Consider the following 18,619-nt stretch of genomic DNA (forward strand, 5'->3'; position numbering starts at 1 on the left):
AATGAAACATTATGGAAATATTTAACACAGAAAGCCAGAGCCCGTCGTGATCCTGTAAGTAGGCTATTTTAGTAGATGAAGTTTTAAGAGTCCTCTTTGTGCTCAGCCTTTCAAAGATTAGGAAATGAAAGAGCTGGAAAAGGCACAGAGCCAGTGGAGAGGTTCTCATGGGTCAGAAACGTGGTGGGGATTTTTGGTTGGGACTCTCACAGTGTGCCATCGCAGTGCGGCAGACAGGAATATTTCTGAGAAGACACACTAGGCAACAATGACTGTGTAGGGAAGAATCAGTGTTTTTATAAGTGACACCGCATTTTAAAAATACTAGGGGAGGCCAGCGCCACGGCTCAATAGGCTAATCCTCTGCCTGTGGCGCTGGCACACCAGGTTCTAGTCCCGGTCGGGGCACCGGATTCTGTCCCGGTTGCTCCTCTTCCGGTCCAGCTCTCTGCTGTGGCCCAGGAGTGCAGTGGAGGATGGCTCAGGTCCTTGAGCCCTGCACCCGCATGGGAGACCAGGAGAAGCACCTGGCTCCTGGCTTTGGATCAGCGCGGTGCGCCGGCTGCAGTGGCCATCGGAGGGTGAACCAATGGTTAAAGGAAGACCTTTCTCTCTGTCTCTCTCTCTCACTGTCCACTCTTGCCTGTCAAAAATAAAAAAAAAATTAAAAAAAATACTAGGGGAACTAGAGCAGAGATGTGCACGCTTTTTCTGTAATGCACTAGGTCATAAATACTTTAGATTTGGAAGGTTCCCACGTCTATCACTACTACTCAGTCTTTCTGTTGCAGCGTGGAAGCAGTCATAGACAGTACATACACAAATGGGCATAACTGTGGTCTAATAAAACTTTATTTACAACAACAGGTGGTGAGCTGTCTATGGCCTGCAGACTGTCATTTGCAAACTCTTGATTTAGAGCAACCTGTTGTGAATTCTCTTACAGGCTTACAAACATGAAGAAAAGGCAACAAACACTCCCTGTTAGGACACTAGATTCCCAGGAGTGAATATGTGGGTTTTTGATTTTCACACTTTTTAACTGGCATATAGTTGCTTGCAACATCTCCATTTGACAAAAAAAAAAAAAAAAAAAAAAAAAAAAAAAAAAAAAGTGGTTAGGCATATCCAAGAGTTGAACAAAAAGCATTCATCATTTGGCTTGTTGTTAGGATAAAATTGATTGGTTAATTCCATTCATTCTTGAGCTTCAGGCATTACCTGGCTGTCAGCTGAGACCCATCAGCAGTTCTCTGGGCACAAGCTTACACGATTGTCTAGGCACCAGGTGGACTTTTCCCTTTTAAACCATCTGGTTTATGGGCCACTATTAGACATGGTGTGGGTGTTGTATAGCAGTGACCTTTGGTCTGGTCTCGTGTGTTTTTGCCATATGCTATATTTTGTCTCTGAAACCGAGTAAACATTGGTTAATATTCATACGAAATGCTATGGATGCAAAGTTCGGCGGGAGCGCAGAAACCTGTGCCATGCCAATCTGATCGGTGTTTGTTGTCTGCTCGCAGCGGCACGTTTCAGTACACCCTGGAAGCCACCAAGTCGCTCCGCCAGAAGCAGGGGGAAGGCCCCATGACCTACCTCAACAAAGGACAGTTCTACGCCATCACGCTCAGCGAGACCGGGGACAACAAATGCTTCCGACACCCCATCAGCAAAGTCAGGGTAGGGGCCTCGTTTCTCAACCTAGGAGGGGTCCGTGAGTATGGTGGCTGCCTCGCAGCCTTGTGGAATGGCATGGAAAAATTTCCAAACGAAATAATTCTGGAACAAATGTCAGAGAGTTAGAGCAAGAGAATAATGTATCGGCTGGTGGTTTATCATTTTAATCAGTAACCAATAAACCCCCCGGGAAGGACCGTGGCTGGAACGTGCCTTCTGACTGTACCCAGGGGGCTTTCCTTCCTCCATTCCCTGCCTGTGTGCTACCTGTCGTCTCCATCAGTCCGTCTGTAGTTTTTCAAATAAGTGGCTTTAAGTCAGAATATGCTGGTGGATGAGGAGGAGCTGTGCTCTGTTCAGGAGAACACGACTCAGCCTCAGTCCCTGGAGCCCTTGGCACTTTGTTTAAAACCCTCTGCAGCCTGGGGCTCACTCAGGGTTCCAGGGCTGAGGCGTGGTCCCCACCAGGAGGAACTGGGAGGGATTTCCAGGTGGGTGAGTGTTAGTCCTACTTGTGGGAAGTGAAACCGGAGCCCTGGCTCACTGCTCTGGAAGCCCGCCAGCTGCTGGAATTGTCACTGCTGCCAAGGAGGGAGGTGACGGCTAATCCTTTCCCTGCTGAAAAGGGAAATTATAGCACAGCTCTGCAAAGAGGGTGAAGGACTTTGCTGGTCGGCTGTAAGACGATTTGTGCTGGTTTGTCTGAGTTGCCTCCGCCTAAGCTCTTCAGAACAGTAAGAGGGGAACAGCACAGTGGGCGCAGAACAGGGTCCAGCCTGGGTTTAGCCCCGTCACATGGGGCCAAGACCTCACACAAGGCTGCAGGTGGAGAGGTGCCTGGCGTGCTGAGTGCCTCCAGGAGAATTAGGATGTCCCACTCTGTGGCCATGACCGCGGAGAGGGAGGCTGCCAACACGAGAGTCAGAATATCACCACTCGTGTTTGCTGAGGATCTTCCACGGGCCGGGCGCTGGGTTTGCACCGTGCAGTTGAGCCGCTCATCGACACGAATGCCAATTCCCTGCAAAAGGTTCTGTTGTTTTTAGACTATTACTGAGCTTGGGCTTTTAGAAGCCAGTAACTGGACAAGGTCACACAGCTACAATGTGAGGGAACCAGAGTACATCCCGGGGCCACCAACTTCTTGAACCTAGCTCTCTCAGCCGCTAGCAGGGATGTTGTAAACACCGAGATTGTCCTTGACAGGGCACAGCTTTCCCAGGTCTGCTCGAGTGTGCTGTGGTGAGCAGCGTGGAGGCCTCCACCTCGGGACAGACACAGTACAGCCCTACCTTGTTACACGTGGGTTGCATTTTCAATAAGAGATTTCCTTAGGGATGGAGGGGTAGAGAGAGGGGGAGGACATCTTCCATCTGCTGGTTCACTTTCCAAGTGACTGCAACAGCTGGGCCTGTACCAGCCAAAGCCAGGAACCCGGAAATCCATCCTGCTGGGTGGTGGGAGCCCAAGCACTGCACCAGCTGCTGTGTTCCCAGGCACATTAACGGGAAGCTTTTCCGGAAGTGGAGGAGCTGGAACTTGAACCAGCACTCTGGTGTGGGATGCAGGCTGTGACACCACTCATATTCTCCCTCTTAAACAACTACGCCATTGCTGTTACCCTGAACAAAGGAGGAGGAGGGGGTATTTGGAGCACAGGGAGTTTCCCAGGAATCCCACTGTGTAGGAATGGTGGAAGTGATGTAATATGGAAGATTTGTTCCTGTATGCTCCATTTCTGGCTAAAACAAAGTGGACCCCTCCCGAACCCCATTGTCTTCAGGGCTTCAATCTAACACTTTGAGTAAGCAAGTCGGTGCCTCTTGGAGGGGACGTTTCTTACTCCTTGGCTCTGGGTATCAAGCAGTCTTTTTTTTTTTTTTTTTTTTGACAGGCAGAGTGGACAGTGAGAGAGAGAGACAGAGAGAAAGGTCTTCCTTTGCCGTTGGTTCACCCTCCAGTGGCCGCCGCAGCTGGCGTACTGCACTGATCCGATGGCAGGAACCAGGAGCCAGGTGCTTCTCCTGGTCTCCCATGGGGTGCAGGGCCCAAGCACCTGGGCCATCCTCCACTGCACTCCCTGGCCACAGCAGAAAGCTGGCCTGGAAGAGGGGCAACCGGGACAGAATCCGGCGCCCCGACTGGGACTAGAACCCAGTGTGTCGGCGCCGCAAGGTGGAGGATTAGCCTAGTGAGCCGCGGCGCCGGCCCGTATCAAGCAGTCTTAAAGAAAGCCGGGTGCACCTGTATCCAGCCAACATTTGTTTTTTTGAGTCCGGCATTTAATTTCAAGTAAAAGCATGTAAGGCTTAATAACAACAATTTCAAACTGATTTTTTTCTGTATTGTTGATGAAATAAATTTCTGTCCCAGGAATATGCCATTATGGATACTAATTTAGCCATTTGCTAAAAAAAAAAAAAACAAAAAAAAAAAAAACACTTTAAATGTTATTTTCATTTGGAGACAGAAATAAACACCAGGAAGCCACACAGCAAATTTTTATACATAGAAGCAGGGGAGTGGAGGTCTTCAAAAAGTTCATGGAAGACATGAATCATTGGTGAAAAAAAGCTACGCATTAATGCTGAAGTTGTTTAACCAAAAACCCTTATCTTTTGTTTCTTGGGTGATGAACTTTTGGGAGGCTTCCCTGTGGGTGGGAACATTTGAGGGAGTGGGAGAGAGAAGACAGAAGGGCTGGTTGGGCCCACAGTCCCACCAGCATGGGGAGTGGGGCCCTTTGTTGCCACTCGGGCAGGTCTGTGGAGGCCACGTCGTGCTGTGAATGATGTGTGATGCAGCGTTCTCAGTCACACTCTCCTAACCAACATCGCTCTCTTATGTAAAAATGTTCACACAACATTAGGAATGAGCCAGGTTTTGAACCGAGAGCCACCCCTGGATAGCAGGTGCTTCAGGAAGTTTAAGATGTTGTCATTGAAGACAAGTTTATTTTGGTGCAAAAGTTTTTGCAATCCATGCATATAAAGGGACATTCATAAGGTTCATGGAAAAACCAATATATTATAGAAAAAAAATTGTGCAAGGAGTTTCAAGTTTGCACCAAAATAGACTTACCTTAAAAATAAAAAAAAATATTAATGGATTAATGTGAAAGGTGGGAAGAGAGAGAGAGAGAGGAAGGGAGGTGGGGGGGGAGAGAGAGAAATTATTTGAAAGGAGAGAGAAGGGGCCAGCACTGTGGCAGAGCAGGTAAAGCCACTGTCTGCAGTGCCGGCATCCCATCTGGGTGCTGGTTCATGTCCCAGATGCTCCACTTCTGTTCCAGCTCCCTGCTAATGTGCCTGGGAAAGCAGTGGAAGGTGACACAAGTACTTGGGCCCCTGCACCCACGTGGGAGACCCAGATGAGGCTCCTGGATCCTGGCTTCTGCTAGGCCCAGCCCTGGCCATTTCTACCCTTTGGAGAGTGAACCAGCAGATGGAAGACTTTTTCTCTCTCTCTTCCTCTACCTCTCTGTAACTTTGACTTTCAAATACATAAATCATTAAAAAAAAAAAAAAAAGGGCAGAAGGAAGAGGTAGAGAAAGACATCTGTCTAGTTCACTCCCCAAATGCCTGTAACAGCTGGGGCTGCCCCAGGCTGAGACCAGGAACCTGGAACTAAACCTGGATCTGCCTTGTAGGTAGCAAGCATCCCAGTACTTGAACCATCACTTGGTACCTCCCAGGGTGTGCGTTAGCAGGAAGTTGGAGTTGGAAGCAGAGCCGGGACTCAAGCCCACGCCCCTTAAAGTAAGATAAAGGCATCCCAAGCAGCGTCTTAACTGCTGGCCAAACACCTGCCCAGGTCACCTTTTAAGTGGTCCCCTTTTAAAACAAAACCAACCAGATGGCTGGACTCACTGTATGGCTGAGCTCTTGCTTTAGTTTTCTAAAGCAAGAGAAGCCAGATCACAGGGATACATCCCAGGTAGAGTTTCCAGGACTGGGGATGGACTAGGTCACAGAGGCATTGACCATGGAGTAAGTGCTGCCATTCTCCCCTCTGCAGAGCGTGGTGATGGTGGTGTTCAGTGAGGACAAAAACCGAGATGAACAACTGAAATACTGGAAGTACTGGCACTCTCGGCAGCACACAGCAAAGCAGAGGGTTCTTGACATCGGTAAGTTCACCTTGACCTCGCTGCATGGTCTTTGTCAAGCTGACACATCACAATGCCAAGGGGACCCAGCTTAGCACTCATGGCTGGGACCCACATAGCTCTTGTGATGTGCCGGGCACTAGTCAACATGCATTTTCTGTGTTAATACGTTCAGTACAAATCAGGCTGCAAAGTCAAAGTCAGTCTTGGCCAAGAGCAAAGCATTTCCTGCTGTGTGAAAATCGACTGTGTCTCATACGATAGCAATATATTTAAATGTGCAGTGGCCACTTCAGTTTCTAACACCTGTGTCCTTGCCCTCCCTGTTTGAGGCCAACAGGCAGTCAGCAGACCACATGAGCTGTCATCCCCAGGTCGTGTGGCTCTAAGGCAGTTGGTAAAGGTCACACGGCTGCATGGGAGACCTCGCTCTTTAGTTCTCTATCCTGCGTTCCTTCCATTCCAACACACACCGAGTGCAAGTCGCACTGGCTGGTCAAGCAGATGCACCACACAAGACCTTGGCTGCCAGTAATGGATGAACGTGCCAAATTCATCGTGTGGTGTCTGTGTCCTCCTTGTCTCTGTCCTCCAGAGAACAGGGGCTCTGCACAGGGAGACACTCCGGGTGCCGGCTGGTTCATGAAGGCATCCATTGCCAAGGCTGGAGAGGATGCAGGAGCGGTTAGGCAACCCAGCCATTACCTGAAGGGCTGAGCATCAAAGGGAGGCGGTGGGTGTCGGAGAAGCCACCCAGCAGGCGCTGGGACCACAGAGGGAGCAGTTCTCCGATGGGAGGTGGAATCGCTGCCAGAGACACTGCGGGTGCCAAGAGGGAGGAGGAGCAAGGCCCTGGTATCTCCCAGTCTCCTGCCAGGGCCTCCCATGGGCCAAACTGAACCCAGAGCTGGAGGGCAAAATGAGCCCGGGAGATGCAGCTTGCGGGAATCAGCCTCGGATACGGAGCAAAGCAGGGGATGTCTGGTAATGCATCTTCAAAGCACGGACAGCGGTGTGTGTGTTTGGGAGTGACTTTACCTCCTTTGCTGTGAGACAGCAGCCCTTTCTGAGGCTGAGAAACCGCAGTCCTAGTGAGCGTCGGCAGAGGGAAGCTTTCGTTTTGTTGGGTGCCCGAAGGTTTTACTGAGCCAATAGAAGACTGTGGCTTTGATTTCTTACACAGTGAAACCAGGGCCTTGTCAGAACTTGCATCTCACTGTTGCTAGGATCCCTTGATCAATGGCAGAGGTTAGTGATGGGCTAGGGATAGATTCAGCATTGAATGTTATAGAAATGAATTACTGATTTGCTCTGCAAAACGGTTAAGCTACTCCCCATCCCTCCCTTCCTCCCTCCCTCCCTTCCTCCTTTCCCTCCCTCTCTCCCTCCCTCCCTCTCCCTCCCTCTCCTTCTCCCTCTCCTTCTCCCTCTCCCTCTCCCTCTCTCTTCCTCTCTCATACACATACACACACACACACACACACACACACATTTTATTATCAAATCAACAAGGAAACTGAGATCACCCAAGGCTCAGGGGCCCACGGACCCATCTTCTCAAGTGGCTTGCCCTCAGAGGATCAGTGTGGGAACTGGGCTCAGAACAGCTTCCTAACCCAGCTCTCTGCACTGAACCCCCCACGACTGGCTGCCCAGGACAGGGGTTTGGGAAACTTGCCTTAACCTGCCTTGCAACATGTCTGTATAAAGCAGAGGAACGATTTGATTTTATTTGAAAAGTTAGCCTTATAATTATTACTCAAGAAAATGAGAGGTGCAATTAAAGAGAAACATGGACTGGCTCCAAATAAGGCTGATCATAAAAGCCTTTTCCCAGCATACCTCTTGATTTACCCTTGATACCGGTACATGGCTCGCTCTTCTCAGCTCTTGGGAGACTTCAGATCTTATCTGTCTTCTTTATCGCCTCCTGCCTGTCTTTAGACTTTCCTTCTGCATATAACTCTACACACACGTATGTGCACACACACAGAGATGCACACACAGAGGTCCATACACGTGCACCTTATCTTCGAGCGTGGTGACTTTTGCTAAGCTCCTTCATGGCTAGCTGGGCTAAACTGCTTTCAATCTGAGACCGAAGCGTTCAGCCAACCCTTGGCTTCAAACAGAACATGTTTTTTCTCAGAACTCTAACCTCAACCAGGGAACTGCTCACACAGAGACGGGAGATGTGCAGAAGTGTCATATAATGTCTTGTCCTACTAGACGGAAAAGCATCAGACCACCTGGTCTGCCCGTGGCCTGTAAGCACCATTTTGTTATGAAGGCCAGCCGATGCTGTGAAGAGCCCAAGCCTTGGTGTTGTGCCATCAAATCCACAGTGATTCTGGAGTGGGCTTGAGAGCTGTTATGAGGCCATCCACTGCCCTGAGGGCAGAGGAGTGTCCTGGATGGCCTTCTGTGCCTGCTGAGGGTCAGGGGAGGCTGGAGGTGTGGGCGGTGGGGTGCACGTGGTACGTGTCTGCCAGTTTGGGTTGCAGGCCTTTGAATGGCCTAAAAAAAGGGCAGAGGGTCAGATTAGTTCATGTAATCTCCTTTCTAGATCTTCTACCAAGCTGGAGGTTAAAGTGGGGGCTAAATGTCACAGTTTCCAAATGCCCACGCATGGTGGGCAGGTCCCTCGGAGCCCTGTAGGAAGTGACCTTGAAGCTGGCATTAGAGGCCAAGGGGAGGCCACTGTAGTGAAAGTGAGGGCTCAGACGGGTGCTTGGAGTCTGTGGCTTGCTGTAAGGGAGCCTCAGGCTCCTCCTTAGATGCAACACATTTTACAGTGGGGGCGCCGGGGGCTTGTGCTCTTTTTCATCTCACTTTTGGGGTGCCGGGATGCCAGCAGCCGCCCTGCACTTGTCTCACCCCCTCCACCCGCACCAAGGCTGTGGAGCTTCCTCCTTCCTCTGCTTGGCATCCCACAGCCCTCACACGCTGGGACCTTCCTTGTCTCTTGCAGCCTGTAGCAGTGATGCCTGGCGAACATTCTGGCATCTTTCCTTGTATGTACTCGCTTCCCTCGGACCATGCGGTCAGCCGTTCTTTGAGGCTGCTTCTCATCTCCCATACCCAGTCCTCCCAGCATCATCAGCATGCTGGCTGGCAGTGCACGTTGCCTGCTGCACCCCCAGTGGAGTCTGGTCTGTGGGTCCATGCAGAGAAGGGTGAGTTCCCGAGACCTGGGACAGAGGGAGGGAGGTTGCTGCTCAGAGAGCTTGCAGTCTTGGCTCTGGGGGCTCTCTGTGGCCAGAGGGAAGCTCTCCAGGAGTTTGTCCCTGCACCAGCCCCTCTGCCCCAGTGCTTATTCCCTCACTCCGTGTAGGATCTCTGTCTTCCTTCAGTGCGCTGATCACTGCTTGGTCTCTTTCTTCTGCATGTATGTTTATGTTGCTCGCTGCTTCTGTCCTTCCTACAAGAGTGGAAACTCCCCAGAGCAGACACGGGGTTGCTTTGTTCGCTTCCATATCCCTGTGGCTTAGCTCAGGGCCTGAGGCACAGTCAGCGTTCCATGGAGACTTCATAAATGAGCGAGTGAGTGGATAAGTGAGGGAGTGCATGCATGAAACTCTTGTTGTATTGGCAGAGCGTCAGCCTTCGAGCTCCTCTGTTCCAGGCTCTCTCTATGCATCTATTAGACGCCAATAGTTTGCCTTTCATCTGCAAAACAACCCACTGGCTGTTTAAAAGCTGATACGATGAGGGCTAAGAATTCTACCCAAGGTCATGCAGCTAATAAATGTAGGGTAGGATGCAAACCCAAGAATACCATTTACTGCCTTTGTTACTACTACTACCACAACTACCACCACCGCTGCTATTGTTGTTGTTTTTATTCTATGCCCTTCCTACCATAAATAGCCTTTGCATCCCACCCTGTCCCAAGGACTCTTCCTCCTCCAGGGCTGACCACGTGGTGAGAGGTTGAGGTTGAGGGCATTGTCAGTTGATCTCCTGCTTCCTCTGTCCTCGCTTTCCAGCCGCTGAGGACGAGTCACAGCCTGGGTACAGGACGATGGCTGCGGCAAGTTCTGACATTTCAGAAAGCCGGTTCAGGATCATGGTTCTTGTACATGAGGTCATCAACTCTTTGGGGGCGGGGAAGGAAACATTAGCAATTAGCTCTGACTTGACACAAGTAAAACAAACCAACCCAGGCCCAGGTGGGTTCTGCTGCATTTCAAAACACACAAGCCAGCTTCTCCAAGTCTCGCAAGTCCTTTCTTGTGTGCTCCGTGAATAACGGCAATTATTCAAGGTCGTAAACAAATGTGCATTCTACAGCCAAGGGACATGCCCGTGTCAATCATACCTCCCATATAGAGCAGCCACTGGAACCACGCTGGTGCTTGGATTGTCTTTGCACAGGAAGACCCCTTTACGTTTTATTTTGTCATTTGCGGATTGCATCGAGTCCGCCTCATTTTTGTGAACACCAGTTTGAGGAAAGGCCCCATTACCATGCAGTTCCTTTTCAAACCTTTATAGAATACCTACCATGCGCCAGCACTCCGGTTAGACCCTGGCTGTTCAAATGCCATGCAAGCAGGCTCCTGTCCCCAGACTGTTCCAATATAGAGGCAGGAAACTGGCTGAGAGGCTAAGGTGTCACACGGTGGCTGACCATGGAGAGCAGTGCTCCCCAGAGACGATGCTCCGAGACCTCTGATGGGGTAGCAAGGGCCAGTGAGGTCAAAAAGATAAGCAAGACTGCCGTAAGCCATAGAAACGGGAACTGAGACCCGAAAGGCACAGGAGATGGGAGATCATGGTCTGAAGGACTTGTCATGGAGTGGTGGTTGGCTGGGAGACAAACCTCACTTTGAGAGCACCTTGGTGACTGGCTGATGGTGGCAGAGAAAGCCTCATGAAAGGAGAACACAGCTCTGTTAACCAGGAGGGTGGTGCCCTGCCCTCAGGAAGAGGAGACAGCAGGAGCAGCGTGGCGGTGCCAGGGTTGGTCCAGGACATGTTGATTTTTGTGGCTTTGACCACATATGGGACAGAGTAGGCATTCACTGGCATTGTGAAGTTACCCAGTTTAATATAATGTGAGCCATTTAAAAAATAACCTATACAGACCAGTCAATGACCTGGACCAGGCGGGAAGCCAGCCTCAACACTGGATAATTCCAGAACTGCTCTCTGCAGGCAGGTGCATGTCTCTGTGTGTCTGTTTCTGGTTGTTATCTTTCAAAAGGGGGAAAGTAATTAAAGGAGGTGCAACAACTGATAATAACGTCACAGCCCGAAAGCCCGAAGCTGCCACACTCAACCTGCTGCACGCTCACCTAGAATTTGCCGACTGAACAGAGTGAAGAATTCCTCTGCCCCTTTGGAGGCAGATGTTCCAGAGTGAGGCTCGTGACAGTTTTTGCCTTTTCCCAATGGGCGGTGCAGGCGACGGTGTAATGAGACCGATTCCACAAGCACACCCAGAGAGGCGTCGTTACTGCGTGCTCACACCCAGCGTCACGATGATTGATAAAACCACGAGGTTAATGGTGAAGCCAACTGACCGCCCTTGATTCTAACCTCTGTCCTTGATTTTGGTTCACAGTATTCTTTCCTGTGTCAGGATATATTAGTTGTTGTTAATATTAATCCTGTAGCTTTCCATGATTCCGAGCAGGCAAGTTATTAGCTTGTGCTTGCATGTCTTAAGATCAATTTTAAATTGTAGTCTGTTGATAAGAGTTTTATATTAAAGTGAAACTTTCCTTGAAAACTGAAAGTTCCAGCAAAATCAAAATGTTTCTTTCAAGTTGAATTCTCTGCAGTTCTTTTTGGAGGTCCAAGGAAGCTTTCCAAAAGGCTGTCAAGCCCAGCTTAGATGACCGCTGTGAGATACTCCGCGTGGCTCGTCCATCCAGGCCCAGGGGTCATCATCAATCTGCAGTCGTCCTCCACTTTCAGATCCGAGCTGGGTTTCCAATCGGGCAGCACTCTCTGAGTTCTCTGGAAGAGACTGGCTTTGCACGTGTCCTCCAAGCATGCTTTCTTGGAGTTCTTTCATATCATCCGGGGCTGTGCAATTCTGAACACCGTGCAGAGCCGCAGGAGAGGGGAGAATCGAGGTGGTGGGCAGCAGAGGGCAGCTTTGGCCTCTCGGGGGTCAGGGAGCTGGGGACTGCCACTTTGTAGCCCCAGTAGCTGGCTGGCTGGCTGCCGCCCTTCCCTGGGGTCTCCACCCTGCCACTTAGTGCCGGTCTCAGTGGCATCGTCCCCTCCTCAGAATCGTGCAGACCTGTGCTCGCCCTGTGCTTGGAAAACATCGGTCTCCCCTCTTCAACGTTTAATATTTGTTCAAGCAGAAAATAAATTTCAAGACGCTGTGGGTTTTCATTTACTGCATTCACACCCTGCAATGAACCCTAGAATCTCATTCTCCTGGGGCCAACCCTGCTGAGAGTCCCTACCCGCTTAGCACCTGTGTGACTAGGGTGGGCCTAGGGTTCTCCCTGCTTCCACCCAGGGAAAGGACAAGGTCAGGGCCAGAGCTGGGAATTCACGACTGCCCTGGGTCCCTCCCAGGCCCTGGCTGGGTCTCCCTCTCTCCTTCCACCGCACATTTCTTCAAAGAAGACCGAGAGTTCATGTCTCACATCTTGATCCTGTGTCAGCCCAGCATGGTCTATGTTCTACAAAAAATTCTTGCTGGCAGAACCACAGGGTATGGTTTCCCTTCCTGCTTTTTCTTAGTCACTTCTAACTTTCCCTTTGTTTAGGGCTCTCTCTGCCTAGAATGCCTCCCTACACCTGTTCACTCTGGTGACATCTCACACCCCAGCACCTCCTCCTGCCCTCCCCGCCTGGGGGAGATGGCCCTCATCTTCCCCAGTAGAGTGGACTGCTCCCTCCGTGGGCTTGGCTTTCCACCTAGACTGTAGCTCATTGAGCTTTCCCTTGTCTTACTGCACTTTGGGAATGCAGAGAATTTTTTTAAGCTTTCTATACCCAGTACCTAGTAGAACCCAGTGCAGAATAGATGATCAACCGATGCAGACTGGTTGGTGAACTGGCTGCGTGGTTTTGTGTATCCACGGGGCAGTTATGGGAAGCAGGGATGTGTCTAATTAGCCAGGAATTTGTCTGGGGTGGGACTCTCCTGTATGGTGCTGAAAGTTCCATTTCTGGTAATATTTTGCTGGCTACTAGGAGGCTTTTCGCTTTTGTGCTTTTGGTACTTTGATTTCTTACATTTAAATACTACTTCATTATACTGTGCATCTTTTGATAACACATAGATGACTCAGAGACTTACATGCTGGCATGCAAACATTATATAAGTACGCCACTAAAGTAGGATAAATGTATCCTTTTAATTACACCCAAAAGTTAGTACCGTATCCGTGAAGTATACAAATGGGAAATTATTTAAAGCAAACTTTAAAAAAATTCAGCTAGATTTGGAAATTAAAAATTACAGTTAGGGTGTGAGCATTCGGTCTAGCAGTTGGGAGCCTGGTTAGGGTGCCCGCGTCCCACGTCGGAGTGCCTGGGTTCAGGAGCAGGCTCTGGCACGGACCCTGCACGACAGTGGTGCTTGCTCAGGTTGCTGGGTTCCTGCCACTCACATGGGGCACCTGGACTGACATCTTGGCTTCTGGCTTCCTTGCAGGAACTGGGGGAGTGATTCAGTGGACAGAAGTTCTCTCTATATGACTATATGTCTCTCTCTGTCTCTCAAATAAATAAAAATTTAGAAAATAACAGTGAATGTGGCCCTTTGCCATTTTCTCCACCATTACTAGAAAGTTTGTGTGGTTCCAGGAGAGTATCTTCTTTTAAAGATTTTATTTTTAAAATAATTTACTTATTTTGAAGGTAGGAGTTACAAGATCTTCCATCCATTGGTTCACTCCCCAGCTGGCTGCAACAGCCCAGGCTGGTCCAAGCTGAAGCCAGAAGCTTTACCTGAGTGCAGGGGCCCAAGTATTTGAACCAATCTTCTGCTGCTTTCCCAGGTACATCAGCAGGGCACTGGCTCAGAAGTGGGCAGCCAGGACTCGGACTAGTGCCCATATGGGGTGCCAGCATTGCAGGCTACTGCTTAGCCCACTACGGCACAACACCAGCTCCAGGACAGTATTGTTGAATAAGCCTCTTCTGGTTGAGCTTCCCTGCTTCCGGCACTTGTAAGGCCTGAGTGTTTAGTGAGAGGAGTGCTGTAGAGGATGCAGGCATGGAGTGGGTGCTTGGAGACCTCCGCAGGTCCGTTCCACTGAGAGGGTGAAGATACCCCTTAGGGAGATGCTGGCTTCGATGGTGAGATTTTAAAATTAACACACACACACACACACACATACACACAGAAGTAAGCCCACTTCAGACACCCCCCGTGTTTGGTGTCATAAATGCTGTATTTTGTTCTGTAACTTTTTGTCCACATATCCTGGACAATGAGTTATTTTTCCCAAATTGATGGGACTGGTCATTCTTCGTGGTGATTACATCAAGTTTTCTTCTCATTTCTATCTGGTTTCCTGTCTTTTGCTTGGGACCTAATTATTTTCTTCAGAGACATTTAATGAAACCTCAGATAATCTATTACTCTTACATTTTAAAAATTATATCATTGACTTAAAAATGACCCCAAAATACCAGAAAATCTTGGAGATAGAGCATGATAGTTTCCTGAGACTTTTGTATTTCCTGAACAAAAATATACAGGTGATCTTTTTAGTGACCCTCCAGCATTTTCTAGAAGCTTCTCTCTCCCTTTCTCTCTCTTTTTTTTTTTTTATTAATTTATTTGACAGCTAGAGTTATAGACAGTGAGAGACAGAGAGACAGGTCTTCTTTCCGTTGGTTCACCCCCCAAATGACGGCTATGGCCAGAACTGTGCCGATCTGAAGCCAGGAGCCAGGTGCTTCCTCCTGGTCTCCCATGCGTTATGCAGGGTCCAAGCACTTGGGCCATTCTCCACTGTACTCCTGGGCCACAGCAGAGAGCTGGACTGGAAGAGGAGCAACTGGGACTAGAACCTGGTGCCCATATGGGATGTCGGCACCACAGGCGGAGGATTAACCAAGTGAGCCGCGACACCGGCCCCTCCCTTGTCTTTCAGTAGAAATAAATTGATGTCTTAGCAGTGCTCTGAAGTGCAAAATTAGGCAAATTTACAGTCTGTCTTCTCTGTTAACAAAGCCTAAAGCTTACCAAGAGAAAGATTTTCCAGAATTAGACTAAACTCTTTGAGGTTGTAGGAGCCCAAAGAAGGTGAGTTCATCTGAAGAAAAAGCTGTGACCCCCTCCAGGGGTGTGGAGTTGCCAGTGGCTTCTCCTCTTGAAAAGACGGGACTGAGGGACTGAGCCCGTGGTAGGGGGGCCTCTCCCCCTGGCTGGCCGGTTCCGGGAGGTGGCCGCTGGCGTCACTCCATTTCACAGCACAGGCGGCTCCGAGAGGCCTGGCGCTTCCCCAAGGCTGCAGCTGCTCCAGGTAGACCCACACCTGCCGTCCCTGGGTCAGCCTTGGGGAGACCCTGGTAGCAGCAGCAGCCTCCCTCCTTTGAAAGGAACCTCTATCTTCTCAAAGAAAATCTAAGTAAGATGAAAATAATATCAAAATGCTCTAATGTCAGAATTGAGAGAAAATAAGTGACAGTTAACAGGACCAGTAGCATGAGTCATTGAAATAGCAATTATTGCCCACATCAGAATAATCATTGCAGGCTCCCTGTGTGATCCCCACCCTGTCACATGGGACAGATTTGTCTTCTGTGTCCACCTGCTGCTCTGCTTCAGTGTATACGGCTGGGCGACCAGGGATGGCCAGGGAGATTGAGAATGAGGTTAACCTTGGTGGGGAGCATTTGCTGTGGCAGTTAAGACACCACTTGGGGTGTCTGCAACCCACATCAGAGTGCCTGGGTTCAACTGTGGGCCGATAACTTCTCATTCCACCTGCTTAGAACTTCCTACCCCAACACCTGTCTCCAAGATGGTTGGTGTATCAAGCATGAGTTGCAGAATGGAAAACTGAAATAAATCATAAGTAGTTCATGCAGCGTGGAAGCATAAATTATTTACGTAAGTTCTGCCCATGTGTGTCTCTTCATTAAGTGCCAAGTACTTTTGCGTGATTCACAAATGACCTTTGTGGACCAAAGGTAAAGTTAAATCCCTCTGAGTCACATGGACTAATGAGAAGAGTTTAATTTTAAGCCCATTTAAGTTGGTTACACTCAGAGTTGTAAGTCCTGGTGCTTGTATAGGCACATGTCTCTGTGCATTTATGTCCGAACACAGAATATGACCTGTTATCCGCTTGAAATGCTATTTGTGGGTCAGGACCAACCTTCTTAAAAAATGAAACCAAATAGAATAAAAGCTATCAGTGCACATGAAATATAGTAATGGGTAAAATATTTTGCTCACTACAAGTTTATGGCCAAACAGGATTTGAAAGCTATAACATTGGCATATACAATTCCTTCTCTAGAGGGGCCAGTGCTGTTGCAATAGGTTAAGCCTCTGCCTGTTATGCCAGCATCCCGTATAGGCACTGATTCAAATCCTGGCTGCTCCACTTCCAATCCCACGTTCTGTTATGTGCCTAGGAAAGCAGCAGAAGATGGCTGAAGTGCTAAGGCCCTGACCACCCAGGTGGGAGACCCAGAAGGAAATCAAGGCTCCCGGCTTTGGTCTCTCCCATCCCAGGTTGTTGCAACCATTTGGGGAGTGAACCAGAAGATGGAAGATCTCTCTCTCCATCTGTAACTTTGCCTTTCAAATAAATGAATACAGCTTTCTTTAAACTATTCCTTCTCTAGAAACAAGAGGGTTGCATCAGACACAAACAAAATATTAGGTTTAACCTGAAGAGAAAATCCCAAAGAAAATTTCATATTAAAAATATTTATTTACTTATTTATTTGAAATGCAGACTAACAGGGATAGAGATTGTCCATCTGCTGGTTCACTCTCCAAATGGCTGCAATGGCCAGGGCTGGACCAGGCCAAAGCCAAGATTCTGACACTAAATCTGGGTCTCCCACATGGGTGGCAAGGATGCAAATACTTGGGCCATCACATAATGCTTTCTCAGGCTCACGAGCAGGCATTGGGTTGGGAATGGAGAATGGAGTAGCTGAGACTCGAACCCGTGTTCTGATATGGGATGCCAGTGAGCAAGTGCGGTGCAAACCATTGTGTCACAACACTGGCCCTATTCATCTTAAATTATTTGTGATGGTGTTATACAATAGAGGGTAAATGGTAATATTAATAATTGATCATCAATAACTACAGCTTTAATAATATCAAAGAGTCACTCTGTTTCAGGCATATTTGTATTCATACTTTTAGCCATCTTTGTTCTGGATTATGAATGGAAAAGTGCTTGTTTGAAAGACTGTTGTAGTAGTCAAAATGCTGTGTGTGTGTGTGGTTACATATTCAGACAACTTTACAGTTTCCAATCCTACCATGATCCCTTGCAACTTGTTAAGGTTTTGAGTGTGTTCCCCCAAAGTTCATGCCTTGCAAACTCAATCCCCTAATTCTTATGTTAATGGTAGTTGGAGGTGGGCCTTTGGGAAATAGTTAGGGTTGGAAAAGGTTCTGGGGGTGGGACCCCATCTTGGTACTCTTAAGAAGAGGAAGAGCTGGTGTGCTGGCTGGATCTCTCCATATGACGCCTCCTGCCTTGTTACCAGTGCCAGACTTGTAGACTTCTCAACCGCCAGAGCTCTGCACTAAATAAGCCTCTGTTCTGTCTTTAAAATTTTGTAAAATATATATTTTTAAGCTTTTAGTCAGCACATAAAACACATACATATTTATAGGACAAAGTAAGATAATTTGATCTGTGTGTAGAATGTGTGAGGATCCATTCGGGGTGATGAGTGTGTTTGTCTACTTAAGCATTTATCATTCCCATGTGTTGGCAGACTTTGGACTTTAATAGTTACTTTTAAATATATCGTAAAGTGAACCAACTTCTATTCCTTATGAATGACTGGATCTATGGCATTTGGTTATAAATACAGAATACAGACTAAGACACAAAGTAGGTGAGTGGGAAAGAGAGGGGGTTTTTGGTTTGGTTTTTGATTTATTTGTTTGAAAGGCAGAACTAGATCTTCCATCTGCTGGTTCATTCCCCAAATGGTTGCAACTGCCATGGACCAGGCTGAAGCCAGGAGCCTGGAGCTCTATCCAGGGCCCAAAGTCTTTTCCATCTTTAGTTGCCTTCCCAGGTGCAAGGACATGCATCAGAAGTAGAGCAGCCAGAACTGGAACAGGCACTCACATGGAATGCTGGCACTGCAGGTGGTGACTTAACCCACTGCGCCACAACGCCAGCCCTAGCGGGCGTATTCTAAAAGTGCTTGCCCATTTCCTAGTCTAAGAATAAAAAAAAAAAACGAGAACTACCATCAGTACTGTTGGAGGCCATGTGTGTGAAGAGTGTGTGTATAGCACTGTGTGTAGCACACACTGGCTATCACACGACCATGGCTGTTACTATCCGCTTGTGGTCTAGGACCACGCCATGGAAACGTGGTGTTTAGTGCCTCTGTCAGCTCAGTGTGGACACACTTAGGAAACCTAGGTAACCTTGACATGGTGAAAGCATTATAAAGAAAATAATGAGCTCATTAGTGAGTTCCTGTGAGTCATTCAGGTTTGAAGAAGCTGCTGCTTTGATTTTGAAAAACAGGGAAGAAAACATCTCAGAACCTGCTGGGACCAGTGTTTGTTTATTCTGTGTATTCCAAGTGGGAGCGGGTACTCCTCAGCCATCTTCTACGCCCTGAGTTTGCTCTCATCCTATTTGGCTTTGCAGGTGGAGGTAGCAGGTGCTTCAGGACAG

At 48.6% G+C, this 18,619-nt stretch overlaps 1 protein-coding gene across 4 annotated transcripts in view; it reads left to right on the forward strand.

Annotated features, from left to right (window-relative positions):
- GRHL2 (grainyhead like transcription factor 2) overlaps positions 1-18,619 on the forward strand; it is a 158,577-nt gene that overhangs the window by 74,241 nt on the left and 65,717 nt on the right. For all 4 annotated transcript variants that reach the window (XM_070075373.1, XM_017341465.3, XM_008255802.4 and 1 more), the window contains 2 exons: positions 1,527-1,683; positions 5,699-5,810. In XM_070075373.1, coding sequence (XP_069931474.1) covers positions 1,527-1,683; positions 5,699-5,810 — 269 coding nt within the window. The remainder of the gene's footprint in view (positions 1-1,526; positions 1,684-5,698; positions 5,811-18,619) is intronic.

The sequence above is a fragment of the Oryctolagus cuniculus genome, chromosome 6 (assembly GCF_964237555.1).
Source record: "Oryctolagus cuniculus chromosome 6, mOryCun1.1, whole genome shotgun sequence".
In the NCBI taxonomy this organism is placed as follows: Eukaryota; Metazoa; Chordata; class Mammalia; order Lagomorpha; family Leporidae; genus Oryctolagus; species Oryctolagus cuniculus.